This window comes from Anoplopoma fimbria, chromosome 2 (assembly GCF_027596085.1).
Source record: "Anoplopoma fimbria isolate UVic2021 breed Golden Eagle Sablefish chromosome 2, Afim_UVic_2022, whole genome shotgun sequence".
NCBI lineage: Eukaryota > Metazoa > Chordata > Actinopteri > Perciformes > Anoplopomatidae > Anoplopoma > Anoplopoma fimbria.
Genome location: NC_072450.1, coordinates 23,679,933 through 23,695,397, shown reverse-complemented (window position 1 = coordinate 23,695,397; position 15,465 = coordinate 23,679,933). Strand labels below are relative to the sequence as shown.

At 40.1% G+C, this 15,465-nt stretch overlaps 1 protein-coding gene across 5 annotated transcripts; it reads left to right on the top strand.

Moving 5' to 3' along the window:
- The first annotated feature begins 1,840 nt into the window (after positions 1-1,840).
- On the top strand, positions 1,841-13,466 carry rbm26 (RNA binding motif protein 26). Of its 5 annotated transcripts, XR_008531747.1 has the most exons (23): positions 1,841-2,327; positions 2,492-2,610; positions 2,733-2,851; positions 2,995-3,086; positions 3,175-3,452; positions 3,863-4,141; positions 4,419-4,661; positions 5,511-5,651; positions 5,767-5,907; positions 6,116-6,224; positions 6,361-6,517; positions 7,335-7,526; positions 7,993-8,094; positions 8,191-8,262; positions 8,365-8,463; positions 8,583-8,657; positions 9,537-9,704; positions 9,901-10,005; positions 10,150-10,353; positions 10,939-11,025; positions 11,580-11,693; positions 12,263-13,143; positions 13,290-13,465. XR_008531747.1 is itself a non-coding variant. In XM_054614202.1 (22 exons), the coding sequence occupies exons 1-22, from the start codon at positions 2,269-2,271 to the stop codon at positions 12,350-12,352; spliced, it is 3,039 nt and encodes a 1,012-aa protein (XP_054470177.1). In that variant the 5' UTR covers positions 1,841-2,268; the 3' UTR covers positions 12,353-13,466. The 5 variants fall into 5 exon arrangements, 4 of the variants coding, with proteins under 4 accessions (XP_054470177.1, XP_054470169.1, XP_054470160.1 ...); XM_054614202.1 differs by having other exon boundaries at positions 7,996-8,094; positions 8,194-8,262; positions 12,263-13,466; XM_054614194.1 differs by having other exon boundaries at positions 7,996-8,094; positions 12,263-13,466.
- Positions 13,467-15,465: the final 1,999 nt, after the last annotated feature.

Here is a 15,465-nt window from a genome sequence, read left to right as displayed (position 1 = left end):
ATTGTGAGCTGCTTAAAAGGAAATTAAACCGTTTAGTGTACCAAGGATATTATTGTTCCAGTTTTTCCCCGAAAGATTTGAGTCCTGCTTCTCAAAAGTACTTTAAAGCCAAATTGATTCTAGCCCATAGAGTTACTTCGGGACAAGGATCAATGTAATTATCTGTATATAATGAATTATTTTTTTTAAATAAAATGTAACTGTATTTATCTAATTTAGGCTCCTTAAAATGTTTGGGTGAACGACACGGGCTATAGTGTAGATACGTGTTATATATATATTATATTGATGTTGATGCCCAGTGATGCCAGCTAGCGAGCGACTACATGAGCAGACCTCCACTCTACGATGACTGCTTTCATGACGGAAGCAGAAACGGAAACACCTGCTACTCCCACAACAAACCACGGTGGAGACGAAGACCAACACCTGTGGCCATATCTGCGAGAAATGTTTTCTTATGTTGGAGTGAAAGACTCTTCGTACCGGATGAAGAGCCTCTTATGCCCAAAGCTACTGAAATATTGGCATTCAAACACTCCCCACCCAACCTCAGGAAACACATTGAGGTCAATTAAGATTAATCCCATGAGCCGCAACGTTAATGTTTAGTTATCATAATTAGCATAAACCTGTTAAGATATCTAGCAGTGTTTCCCACAGGATTGGAGTATATCTGATTATAACTAATTTAACTATACATGGTGTATGTTAGGCTGCTGTCTCTGTTTGTACCTCCTTGTCCTTGGTCATGGTGGCCACAGCACTTAAAATAATAAACTTCATAATTCTCAAAATTCTGACCCTTTGCTTTTTTATTAACAGCATTTACTTGTACTTTTACTTTCAATACTTAAGTACATTTAATATCAGAAAATTACTTTTGATACTTAAGTACAGTAAATATTAGATACTTTAAGACTTTTACTCAAGTAGTATTCTAATAGGTGACTTTCACTTTTACTGGAGTCATTTTCCAGTAAGGTATCTTTACTTTTACTCAAGTATGGCTTTTGGGTACTTTATACACCACTGTATATATATATATATATATATATATATATATATAATATATGACTGTAGAACGAGTCAATGTATCTTTCTATTTAACAAGGAAGCGTCAATAATAATGATTAGTACAACTTAATAATAGATGACAAAGAGTCTGAAATAAAGTTTTAAAATGGGAAGGAGCTGATTTTCTGGCCTGAAATCCATGTTTCCATAATGCCAACGAGCAGCAGGCACAGGTAGAAAAAGTGGCAGAAATATGACTTCATTAGATAGTATGTTCATTGTTTAGGCAATTTGATTATTAGTTTAATTTAGCTCTGTTAAAATGGATCGGTGGAGCAAACACGTTTGTAAACGTACTTTTACTTTGAAGTTTCTGGCTCTCGACTTCCTTTACTCAGTATTCAATATTAAAGTTGGAGAAAGGAACAAGCTGTTGTTTTGTTGCACGCATTTGTTTTGCACGTGTTCATCACAATTTCGCTTTCGAATAACCAGCTCACATTTCTCAGAATGAATTTGCATTAGCACAAGTAGGCCATTGCAATTAGGCAATACACCTAATCTGACCTTGTTCGCCCTAATCTGACATTATTTCTTATACAATTTGAACAGTGCCAAAGGAATTATGCTTCATGCATGGACCTTTGGTACACGTGGTAACACAGTGGTAACACATGTACTAACACATGTACTAACACATGTATTAACACATGTATACACAGCTGTGAGGGATGTGAAGCTCCTGCCCGTCATAGAGAAACTGTCCTGGAGCATCTCTCACAAAAACAACAAAGTCTCGTCCCGCGCGTTCCTCTCGCGATACTTCCCCCGAGGAGAACACAAGCGGAAGTAAATAGTCGCCATGGCATGTTAGCTAGTGAGAGTGGGTAAAGTAGCGAATCAAGCGTGGGTGCTCCATTAAGTTTAACGGATACAACACACTCACAACCTTCAGGGATAGCTGGTTGGATGTTGAAAAACAAAAGACTCCCCGTGTCTGCGTCTCCATTAAAACACACAACGAGAGTCGAGTCACCGTTCTGCACATTTGAGGCCTGGAAAGACGCATGCTAGCTAAGCTAAGCTAAGCTAGGCTAAGCTAGCCAACGTTAACGCGGCTGTTCAGCGCTCGTAGCACCACAGCCTAGCCCGAGCGTGGCTAGTCCCACCAGCTGATGTCGGCTGTGCTATTGAGCAGATAAGCAGCGTTGACTCTGGTCGTGGTGGAGGGCAAGTTCTGCTGGATCTAAAATGATCATTGAAAACCTTGATGCCTTGAAAACATGGCTGTCTGAAACCCTTGAGCCCATGTAAGTAACATTAGCCATGAGCAGCTCAGTTACACAATGTGAGAAACATGCACAATGCACGCTAACGTGAAGGTGTCACGTTGTCATTTATTGGCTGATTGTCATGTGTATAGTGTTTGTTTTAATGTTCTTGTTTCTTCTGCCCTTTCTCTGATCAATCCCAGCTGTGATGCAGACCCCTCTGCCCTTGCCAAGTATGTTGTTGCTTTGGTGAAAAAAGACAAAAGTGAAAAGGAACTTAAAGCCCTATGTATAGACCAGTTGGATGTATTTCTCCAGAAAGGTAATTAACCCCCCTGCTTCATGAATGTTGTACCCGGCAAGCCTTGTTTCATTTGACATCTTTGTTACTATTTATTTGTGTATTAACATATCATCTTTAATTGAACTCTTGCCTTCTTTCAGAGACCCAGCCATTTGTGGATAAGCTGTTTGAAGCCATTAACAACAAAAACTACCTCCCGCAGCCAGATCAACCATCCTCTTTGATCAAAGTTGAGAAGGATGAGCCGAAAAAGGACGAGGTAATGATGAGCGAACAGTTCAAACAGTGCTGTCGTTCCAGCACATGTGCATTTTACTGTACCAAACAATATGGAACACTGTTCATGTCAGTGGCCATATTTGATGGAACATTTATTTGAAGTTACTTTTTTTCTTTGTCCAGACGAACCGCGAAGACGAACGGGAGAAGAAGTTTCCTCGGAGAGTGAATCACAGCCCACCCCAATCAAGTTCTCGTTACAGCAGAGATATCAGGTGTGTGCCACTGCATGTTTCAACTTTGTCTCTCAACACGTTTTTACTTTGCACTAATTGTCATGTTTTTGTTTACCCAAACTTTTAGGAGAGGAGATGATCGTAAGAGAGACGAACGCTCCAGAAAGAGGGAATATGACCGCATCCCACCACGGAGGGACTCATACCGCGATCGCTACAATCGCAGGAGAGGCCGCAGTCGCAGTTACAGTCGTAGCCGCAGCCGCAGTTGGAGCAAGGATCACATCCGGGACCGCGACAGAGAGAGGGATAGGGAAAGAGACAGGGACAGGGACAGAGATAGGGATAGAGATCGCAGCAGGAGCCGGTCACACAGCAGAACTCGGTCTAGAAGCAGAAGTAGAGGTAAGAACCTGATCAATGGATCTAAAAAAAATACAAGACACGTGATCAACCAACAGAATCACTTTGTTCCAGTTTGAACCATCGTCTTTGGAGGCAGCAGTGATGCCAAAACCTGGATTTTGAAACCACATTCTTCTGAATCTTGCTGTCTGCACTGAGTTCACCTCATTTTGAACAGTGATCATGTTTGTTGCTGACCTCTCCAAGTGTGTCCAGTCAGATTACCGCTGACTAAGAAGCTTAGAAATTATCTAATGGTTTTAACCATTAACAATGACTGGATACTGGGAAATTGATTAACTAAACTAACAACCATGAAAACAAGTTTAAAATGTTGTGACGTGTAAATCTAGTTGCGCAATGGTATACAATCTAAAGTGACAGTTATTTTACTTTTTGTCCATTTGCAGAACGAGATTCTGGAAAGTTGAAGTTTGATCATGATCGTGTGGACAGGCCAGAGAGCGGTGATTGCTACACCCCAGCAACTCTGGTCCCAACTGCGACCACTTCACACTTCCCTGTGCCAACACTGAGCAGCACCATTACAGTCATTGCCCCCACACATCATCACAGCAACAATACCACTGAGAGTTGGTCAGACTTCCGCCCTGGGCCCCCTGTGGATCGTGGCCTTTTTAATAGGGGACCACCTCCTCAACAGAGGAAGCGATGCCGTGACTATGATGGTAAGTAGGCCTGCAGGATTTGAGGAAAATCAGTGACGTATGTAAACATTTTCCAATATTGCGTTGACGATATATGTTTAAATAAACAGATATTTAAGTGTATATATTAGCTTTTGAAGCTGTCAACAATTATTCAAAATTAGAAAACATATTTTGGATAATAAAAAAATGTGAAAATTAAAATTTAGATTGTGAAAAAAGGTAGCACTACCGCAGCTGTCTGCTTTGCGTAGTTCTGTGTGTTTGATGTTGTACGTGCGCCTGCCATCTCTTCCAGAAAAGGGCTTCTGCATGAGAGGGGACATGTGTCCTTTTGACCATGGAAGTGACCCAGTTGTAGTGGAGGATGTCAATTTGCCCAACATGCTGCCCTTCCAACCTCCGCCAATCCCAGGTGTGGACCCACCACCGCCCCCAGGCCTCCCACCACCACCACCTCTCATGACACCACCACCTGTGAACCTACGGCCCCCTGTGCCCCCACCAGGTGCCCTCCCACCCAGCCTTCCACCTGTTGCAGGTATGAACTCTCTGAATTATGTAGGTCATAACAAACACTTTTGTGATATTTTTTAGCATGGAATGTCAAACTTTCATGCTTCCAAACTATGTTTTTTTAAATAATTAGTAAGTAAATGATAATGTCTCACAAGGTTTTGCAAAGTAATGGACTTTGCGGACGCAACTTCCATGGTGTTTATAAATTCCTTATAATGGAAACCTAGAAGGGCATTATTCTGCTCATACCATGGTCACTTGCCAAAGAAAAAAAATCAAGATATGATTTCATCATGAGATCATTAATTTTATTCATGGGTTTTGTAACCAAAATCTAAACATTCTTCACAAGCCATTCACCCTTTTTCCTCGGTAACCCTGAGGGTTTGCTAATAATTGTAACAATCATTATCATCCCATAAGGTTTTTTTGCAATTGAAACAACTTTTTAATGCTACAGTAAAACCATTTTTGCCAATGAAGACTCCCGGATTGTGCGCTCAAACGTGAGAGCAACAATGTTGCGCTGCACAAGCGTTCCCAAGCGACCATTTTTCAGGGCGTGACAGTTGCGCCCAGCTCAATTTTTAAACTCTGAGGAACAACCAATTACAGCTGGAAGAGATCGCCATAAATATCAGTCTATGCTAAATATTTAGAGAAGTTAATCATTTTTGCTATGGCCTTTAGTGAAGAGGAAATAAATCCACAAGCAATGCTTATGTTTTAAACTATTGAATTATCTATATAACTGAAGACTGTCTAAAAAACTGATGGCAGGAAATAGAGTTACCTTCCTGATGAACATCTCAGCCAAGTCAGTTGGTGTTTTGCTTGAACTTTTCATTCTATAGCATTTTGTTTATCTCAGGTCCTCCTCCTCCGCTTCCTCCTCTTCAACCGTCGGGCATGGATGCTCCACCCAATTCAATGACCAGCTCTGTTCCAACCATTGTCACCTCTGGGATGCGCTCCTCACTTCCCCAGGCCCCAGTGCCCCGCTTCCCCTCTGGTAAGGATTGTGTGTGTTTTTAAAGTTACAAATTTAATTTTATATTCATAAATGACTTATACTGTGCCATAACTTGCTGTTTTATGAGTTAAAGTATCCTCTCTCTACTGACCAGACAACTATGACACAGATGTGTATAATCCTGAAGCTCCCAGCATCACCAATACCTCCAGGCCGATCTACCGCCATCGGGTCAATGCCCAGAGACCCAACCTGATTGGCCTCACAATGAGTGAAGTGGACCAGCCACCAAGAGGTATTGTTAACATGAAATGGACCATTTGAGCTTTGAATAGATTGTCTTAAAACATGCCGGTACTTTCCATCCTGGCATTAGCATGCTTAGCACTTAGGCCAGCATTCAGTTCATACTACTGTATTTCTGTTTAAACATCTTGCCCTAGAGTTTTGATCTCTTTTTGGGTAGTCCGAAAACTGACCTGTCAGTGTTTGTTCCTCACCAGACAAAATCCCGAACAACAGCATGAGGATCGTTATGGAATCTGATTCCAGGAAGAGACCACCTGTCTCTCACGATGGAGGCCTTCCCTTGAAGAAACCTTGGTTTGAAAAGTAAGAGAACATCTTTCTGTAGAATTTAAAATAAAAGTTATATGCTGCCTCTAAACCCCGTGGTTAATCACCATTTACAGAGGTTTGTTTAATACCTGCCTTATTGAATTGTTCAACAATTCTCTTCTCGGCACAGACCCAACTTCAACAAACCCAACCACCAGGGCTACCACAAAAGAGTCCCATTCTCTGCTAACACCAAGCTGCTGGTTCGTCAAATTCCTCCCGAGCTCAACAACATCAGCAAACTCAATGAACATTTCAGCAAGTTTGGTACCATTGTCAACCTACAGGTCAGTCTTCATGCCGTGCAATATATATGAAAATCACAGCTTTGATGGGTATTAGCCTTTAAATGATAGGTAAATAATCATTACATTTTTTGTAATAATAATAAAATGTAAATACATATTATGTAGTCACTGTGTAGTGCAATCTGTGGTGCAGTACAATAGGTAACTAATATGTGAACAATGTATTTAAATAAATGTAGTACCAAAAGGTTAAACCATTTAAAACAGTATTGATGTTTGACACATAGGGGGAATGTTAATGACTGAAGTTTTGGTTAGTGTCGTGGTTTATATTTAATCTTTGATATTTTTTTAAAACATAGCTTATTTGTTTTATATGATTTTTTTTTTAAACCCATCTGATACACAATTTACATTTGTGGTGTAACAGAAGAAACTCAAAGTAAAAAAAAGTCTGAGTTACTAAAAGCCTTTATTGAAATAAGCTACCTACCCATCCATCACATCTATCACACACTTTTGTAGTACAGTTAAGCAATAGCACGACAGACTGTGGTATGTTGTGAATATAGCACAGCCAAGGATACATTTAATTTACATTATGTTTATGTTGCCAGTTATTTTGCAACGACTGAGAAATTGTCCAGCGTCAGTAGGATGACTTTGAAAACTTCTTGTGCTAGGATTGTCCTTGCATGTCAGGTGGCGGTGTGTTGTTTGGCATGGTGAGGATGTTGCTCCACTTCCTCTGTTCCCTAAGTTTTGGTTGTCAATAGCTCCAGAAAGAGGATTCACAGTGTTGCCTTCAGGCTCTACAGCATGTGTCTCACAGTACCATTTGTAATTTCTTTGACAGGTGGCCTTCCAGAACGACCCAGAGGGGGCCCTGATCCAGTTTGCCTCCCAAGACGAGGCCAAGCGCGCTATGCAAAGCACAGAGGCTGTTCTCAACAACCGCTTCATCAGGGTGCACTGGTTTCGTGATGATGGGAGTGATGGCCAAGGCCAGTCTAACTCACAGCAGCACCCTCAGCCGCAGCCAGACATGGTAAAAGATTATTTAAAATCCGTCATTGATAACATGTGGTCATTATAAAATGTTTTGTCCTAACACCACCACAAATTATTGTTAGTATTTATCCATCTCAAATTTTCCACTAAGAGTAAATATCTTGAAATAAGATGCACTCTTAAATGCACATGTTCTGGTGGAGCATGGTGGTTGGTCCACCACAAAAATAGGGCTGTTATAAAATTACAATAATAAGGTTTTGATGTTTGATCAGGAGAATCAAGTGTCTTCCTGCAGGGCAAGAGTCAGAGTTTTTGATCATTTCAAAACTGGTTATGAGACACCACAGCATTGTGCTCTTTGATCTTTCACATTTTGTCACTTGGAAAAACCTTTTCCATTAATGCCAGTGCATCCTCCACATTCAGTTAAAATGCTATGTTTAAATGCACTAATGCATTAATCCAGACATCATGTGATTAACATCTCCGTTGTCATTCAGCAGGCCTCAGCCACGTCTCTTAAGCAGTCTGTCAAAGATCGCCTCGGACCCCTGCTCAATGCGAACTCAGAGCCCTCACAAGATTCCAGTGTAGCCTCTCAGGTGTGTGTGGTTTATAGAGCTGTGTTTTTCCACATATACTAGTCAAAAATATGTAGCCGGTGTGAATAAACAATACGATGTTTTACCAATTCGCAGCAGAATCCCTCTAAGATGTCAGTGAAGGACCGTTTGGGTTTCTCTGCTAAACCAGCAGCTCCTGTTGAAAAAGTAAGTATCTCACTGTTCAGAAAACTAATGCGGTTTTGTAAATTCTCAACTTCTCTTTCAAATTGTCTAAATATTATGTGCTGTTTTCCTCCCCCTTCTTAGGTGTTTTCGACGTCCATGGGCCTCACAAAGACTGTATACAATCCTGAGGCCCTGAAGGCAGCCCAGAAAACCTCAGAGGAGGCCCTGAAGAAGAAACGGGTGAGAAGCGGAATGGGAGATGGGGAGTGGAGAGATTCCGAATTAAGGCCACAAGCACCTTACATTTTCATACTAAAACAGTAGGCGGTACCTAATCATTCCCATAATTCCTTTCACAGGAAGCTCTAAGACTACAGCAGGATGTAAGGAAAAAGAAGCAGGAAATATTGGAGAAGCACATTGAGACACAGAAGGTAAGATCATTTGGAGCAGAGGTCTCAGACCTTTACATTCCAGTGTCTCGATCACATGTTTGCTTTTTAACATGTGACATATGTCAGTGTGTGAGCTGTAAGAGGTCTTTTCTGACAGTTTAAGCCACATGAGGCAACATGTGTCCCCAAGTCAGTGGACTTTGCTTTTGTTTGTTTTACCAACAGTGTTTGAGATTGTGGTGTGCAATCTAGGACTCATTTCTTGTGTGATTTGTCAAAGGGTTAAAGATCATGTGTCAACATGCAATATCCAGGGCTTAGAATTTTAGATCTGAAAATAGACAATGTGTCTATGGTAAGGCTATCTATCTATCTATCTATCTATCTATCTATCTATCTATCTATCTATCTATCTATCTATCTATCTATCTATCTATCTATCTATCTATCTATCTATCTATCTATCTATCTATCTAAGTATGCTTTCTGGTAATTGAATAATGATATGGTCTATAAGAGTTAACCACATGGTAAAGCCTATTTTTGTGTGGCTGTATATGTATGTAGGTGTACAGCCATGATATATGTGTTGCAGTTATTAAGTTAACCTACTTTATAGGCTATTTGTTTGGCAACAGTAGGTCTAGTGTGCCGCATGCAGTGTTAAGAGACCAATGGAGGCACAAGCGTTTAAGAAGTTTGAAAGATAGGCATATTGGATGTTCTTTATGTCTTTGAAAGTTGTACTTGTACTAAGATTCATATCTTTCACAACAATATCAAATCTTACCCTTCCTTCAATCCTGTGTGACTTGTGGCTGATGTTGTTTGTTTTATAATTATTCAAATATTCTGTTGGAATCAGCGCAAACAAAAGTAAAATTTGTAATTCTGTTTTTCTGCTCCCGTCCCTTGCAGCTCCTAATATCCAAACTTGAGAAGAACAAAACAATGAAGCCAGAGGATAAAGCCAAGATCATGGAAACTTTAGGCATGTTAACCAAGAGCATCACCAAACTTCAAGAAGAGATAAAGGGAATCTCAGGCTGCAACAACCAGCTACGCACATCCAAGAGCAGAGCCCAGGTAGTGCTTTCACCCAGCTAGTGCCATCCATGCAACACAAACACAGAAGTATACGAATAACAAACCCATAGATTTGTCTATAATTGTGATATGGTTTACTGACTTTTGATAGAAAAGGACAACTGGATTTTCAGTTTTTCAGTTTATCCCGTGACTTTATTACTGTCTTTCCTGATGTTGATTGAAATGTGTTCAGGCACAGAAGGAACTGCTGGACGCCGAAATGGACCTGTACAAAAAGACCCAGGCCGGAGAGGACATTGCTTTGTTGAAGATCAAGTACACGCAGCTGCAAATTGAGGTTCTGACTTAATCTTGAAAGAGAAAACTGTCCCTCAAACTTTAGAGTTTCATCTCCACAACTCAAATTATGGGTTTCACGATATCGACCAGATATTTGTGCTCAATTTGAGTTCTTTCCATCCCCTCTTCTGTTTTTACCCAGGCGGCTAAAAGGGGAATCCTGTCACAGGGACGGGGCCGGGGGGTCCACGCTCGGGGCCGTGGTGCTCTCAGGGCCCGAGGAAGGGGCTCTAGAGGACGGGGAAGAGGTGTGTCACTGCATGCAGTCGTGGACCATCGACCACGAGCGCTGGAGATTTTTGGATTCACTGAGGCAGACCGTGTAGACCTGCTGCCACACTTTGCTGTAAGTCAGCCTATAACTAGTGCATGACAAATAAAGCTTTCAGCTGTTCTCAAGCCCTTACTTTGGATTAATTAATTATTACTTTTTCTCAGTTTGGCAAAACAACAGTGTCCTCTAGTGGTTACAACTGCACAGTGAAACTGACCACCTTTGGTGCAACAATATAAAATTACAGTCCAGTCTGTCTAAATACAAATGAAATGGTTTATGGTACATCGTATTCACTCCACAACCACCAGAAACTATGTACTATAAGCTGTAACTGTAAAAACGAAATATATCCTTTTTAATATATATGACTGTGATGTGAGTGTCAGTTATCCAGATATGCAGAAAGCAAGCTTTTTTTCTAATGTGTACTGATTCATTTCAGTCCACCCAGTATATATTTTGAGTAACAGGGTGAATGAGGTAAAGCAGCCGCAATATCAAAAGCAGCTTGTAGAAAAAAACCCCACTTAATTTAACACATGAGAACGGGTTTGTAATTGAAGAATAACCTGCATGATATAATTTTCCTATAATTTGCACAGGAATGAGTTATCTGTAAAGTGACCAAAATGTTGTGTGTTCATAATTTCGAAGCAATTTGGAGAGATTGAAGACTGCCAGATTGATGAAAACCACCTGTCTGCAGTCATCACTTACAAGACAAGAGCAGAGGCAGAACAGGTGAGTCAACCCTCAGCCATAGAAAGGCTAGACTATTTAGTTTTTTTTTCTTTTCCCCTTGAAATTCCTACAGTCGCGGTTATTTTCCAGTATTTGAACTTTTATTACTTGGAACTTTGCTCCAGCTGGAGCACCAAAGTCTGCTTGCTATATTGATTAAACTTGTTATTTCCACAACTCTTGATGTACCTTTTTTTACTTAATTGGGCGTCTGTGGCTCAGTGGTGGAGCAGGGTCGTCCTCCGATCAGCGGTTTGGTGGTTCGATCCCCGGCTCAGGCAGTCCATGTCGATGTATCCTTGGGCAAGACACTTAATCCCATATCGCTCCCGCAGACTGTTCCTGCGGTGTATGAATGTTGGAGTCCTGATGGGCAGGTGGCATCTTGCAGTGTACCCACTGTCATCAGTGTATGAATCAGTGTGAATGGGTGAATAATATGTAGTGTAAAAGCGCTTTAAGTGGTCAAGAGACTAGAAAAACGCTATACAAGTACAGTCTATTTACCATTTAAAACTTCTAACGACATGAGCCTGTGTTTTGACCACCTGTAGGCGGCTCTTCATGGAGTGAGGATCAACAACCAGACTCTGCGTCTGGCCTGGCATAAGGCTGTGAAGATTCTCAGTGCTGCGGATGCTGATGAGGCAGAACCAGAGGAGGATGAGGTATGTTGACATTTTGCATTTGTTTATGTTTCTCTTTATAGCATCTCTGGTAGCTGATCAGGTCTGTTGATCCTGCATAAGGTGTAATATATAGAAGATGAACATTAAGGAGAGGGATCAGGCAGGATGGGTCTAATTTCTTCTAGTGCTTCTATAGATCCTTTAATAAAACTGCAGGAGGAAACATTTACTCTAGAGGGGATATTTTGATGTTCTCTGCTCAGATATCATATAGGGAAACCTTATTAAAAACCTATTTTGTGTTGTGTTACATTTTGATAACACAAGAGGGAGCCATCACACATTACAGCAAGGATTGTCTTCATGTGGCTTTTTCATTGCCACTCATACTTTCCTGAAGCATTTAGCCTGTCTGCAACATGATACTCTCAAGCTGAGAATTTAGTGACTCCCAAGAACTTTTTAAAATCCATGTTGCTAGGTGAGTGGTGGTGGTGGTGGTGGTGATGAACAAAATAAAGGTCTTACACTTTAAATTGTCTTTCCTTAACTTTTTAATCACGTAAATAGAGCATTAATCTCAGTGTTTTTCTATTTTATCTGGTCAGTACCCGGAGGAGTCGCTGAGTGACGATGCATTGCTGCAGGATGATGATGAGGAAGAAGATGACAACGAGCCTCGCTCTTGGCGCAGATGAAGATCAGTTGGACGCTCTTCCCTGGTTGCTCCGTTTTGGAAGAAGAGCAACAATCCAGCAAATTGAAAAGATTTAAATGCCTGTTCATAAACCAACAAGGCACATTTTACTTTGGCTAGACTTTTTTTCCCCCACTCAAATGTGTAACTAGCAGAAGAACCATGTATGAGTTTGATTATTTTTAATGTGTATACCAGATGCAACAATGGCGAATTTTTTAATGCTCTTAATGTAGAAATTGTTACATTCTTTGCTTTTTTTTTTTTCGGTTCACAAAACAAATAATTAGTCTGGACATGTGACAGCTGATCCCACCTTTGTTGAACTCTCGGTTTAAGAAAACAAAACCTGTGTTGTAATTTAATTGAATGACAAACTGTAGCTTTTTCAGAATAGTAAGAGGTTCACTGGTTTAATTGCTCATGTGTAAATATTTTATGTCTGGGTTTAAATGATTTGTATGAAAGCTTGGCTTCTCAGTTCTTGGCTTAACTTTGGATTGTACGAAAAATAAAGAATTGAAATGGTCTCAAAGAATCCTGCCAGAAAAAAACAAAAAAAAAACAAAAAAAAAAAAAAAAAAACAACCTGAAATGTAATGGCAGTGGAAAAAAAAACAAAAAACACTCTTAAAAGAGCTGAAAAAAGACCATTTCAAAAAACAAAAAAACTTTCATCTTCCCCTAAAGAGCAAACTTCCTACAAAATTCCTACTTCTATCTATTCTATCTCTTTTTTTTGTTTGTTTTTGGACCGGTAAGGTAACCTTAAAAAATTATTTCCATGCCAAGGTAAGAACACGACATAATGTGATAGTATATTTTGCTAAATCTTCTTATTGCGTAGCCTACCAAACATTTGCGTAGCTTGACTGAAATAGATGATCTAAAAACGAATACAACAAGAACTAAGAACGTTTGTGTTCTTTTTGTTACAGGAGGTGTCTCTGCAGTATCCAGCTACAACTCTCCTTTCTCCACGAGGCTACAACGTCTTAGAATGTAGTTTTGTATTTACTGTAACACTATTTGTCTATAAACTATGTGCTGATGTATTGACATTTTTCTGATATTCAGAAATATCTATAAATGTTTCTCGCATATTGTTTGTGTGATGAATGCTTGCTGCCATCTTGTTTCCATGGGTAAAGGAAATTCATCAAAAAGAGATTTTAAGCTATTGAGCATTATCTTCTATATTAAGACAAAGTTTGAAAATGTTCTCTCCTAGAAAACTTGGCTTACATAAAAAAAAAAAAAAAAAAAAAAAAAAAAAAAAAAAAAAAAAAAAAATGTAATTTAACTTTTTCTTGAGTACTTTATATCACAAGTATTGAACTTTGCCATTTCAAATCAGATCCATTACAGAGTAAAAACAATCACATGAAGAAGAATGGTTAGCATTATTGTTCCTTCGGTTAATTCAAAAATAAATTAAATAAATCCGATGTTTGTTGCACCACCCGGCTGTCAGGCTTAGTGACCCACATCAGACACACCCATGATGTTATGTCACAAACAGGTGCATGCTGGGTCGGGCCAACATGCTCTTGATGAATCCTTCAGTGGGGACTTCTGCGTTCACTTTGGAGCTTTTGCCCTCAGTGACGTATGTAAGGCCTTTCTGCTGTTTGTGACAATAATCCTTGATATGACTAAAGCCTCATTCAGTTATTCAGTGTAGTGGGACAGAAAGGCTGAGGTGATTGAATATATTATGCTTTCAGAATGTCCAAGCAGAGTTAAACCTGGAGCAGATTGAGGACTTTTTTATGGTGCACATTTAAAAAATATGGAGAGTCAGCCAATGACCTGTATCTAATTTAAATAGGTCCACCTATTAATTTAATGTAAATGTGTGATAATGTTGTATGGTGTGATAACCATACAACACTCTTGAAAGTGTGAACACTCACAAGTGCCTAACATGGGAATCCTAACTGACATAAACTGGTTTGTTTTGTGTGATGTGTGATCACACGATGCTCACGTGATCTGACAATTGCGAGAATCAAGCTGCCTAAAGTCATAGGGTTAAGTCTTTCCCAGCTCTACCAGCTATTCCATATAATGTGACCTGTACTTGTAATCGCTGAGTGCTTTGATCTCTGTTCTTTTTGTAGCTTCTTTACAACTATTTCAACATAAAATCGCCTTTACAACAGTAATTTCTCCGATATACCTTTTTTCTTTTTTCAGCAGACATTTTGATTTCTAGTAGTAAAAGCACTGGCGTTACTAATAACATTACCAATGACTGTTCTGTTCATGTGTCCCAGTAAGCTTTGGGAGTGGCGAGCCATGATGCACGATATCAGGACCCTGAAACACAATGGGCTAAATGGAAGTCACTCATCATTCATTTTATTGTTTGCTGCATTGCCTTTCCTACCATGAATTGTCAATATGTCCTTTGTGTCAACTTTTGCTATCTTCAAACTGAATGTGAATACAAGTCGTGACGTTAAGGTTAAAGGGGTTTGCTTCTTGTAAGGAGTTGGTATACACCTGCAGAGAGGCTCTCTACAGAACAGCTCCCACAATCTTTCAGCCTCGAATAAGAGAGGACAAATAACCCAATCAGTCTCCCCCAGTTCGGTGTTCCATGGCCACCCCTGGTGTCTGTCAGGCTTGCAGAGATAATTGTGAAAAATCTGATTTGTTCTTTTAGAATATCTGCTGTTTATCATTTGTAAAATGTTTCCCCCTGCGCCACCACCAGAAATCTTCCCCTCATCCCTCTGCCTCTCAGTATGGGAGCATTAAATGCCCCCTGCTGCCATCTCATTTACCTACTGTGGTGCCACCAAAGCATCATTTGTGATCAAAAAGCTGTTACAGCTGCACATCTGTGTAGTTGTGTCACAGACCTGTAGCTTTTATTTGTCATGTTAACTGGTTAGATTTACACCAATACCCAGATTTGCTTACAATTGTTCAGTAGCACTTTGTGGAACAGCTACACAAATAAATGTGTTAAAGAAGATTTAGGACTTGGCCCCATGTCGTCTCCAGTCACTACAGTGGAGATGTGACTGGCATGCAGGGATGTCTGAGAGCTCTCCCAGCCTCCCTTTGTGTCTCAGTGGGTAGAGGATGTTTATGTGCTCTGCA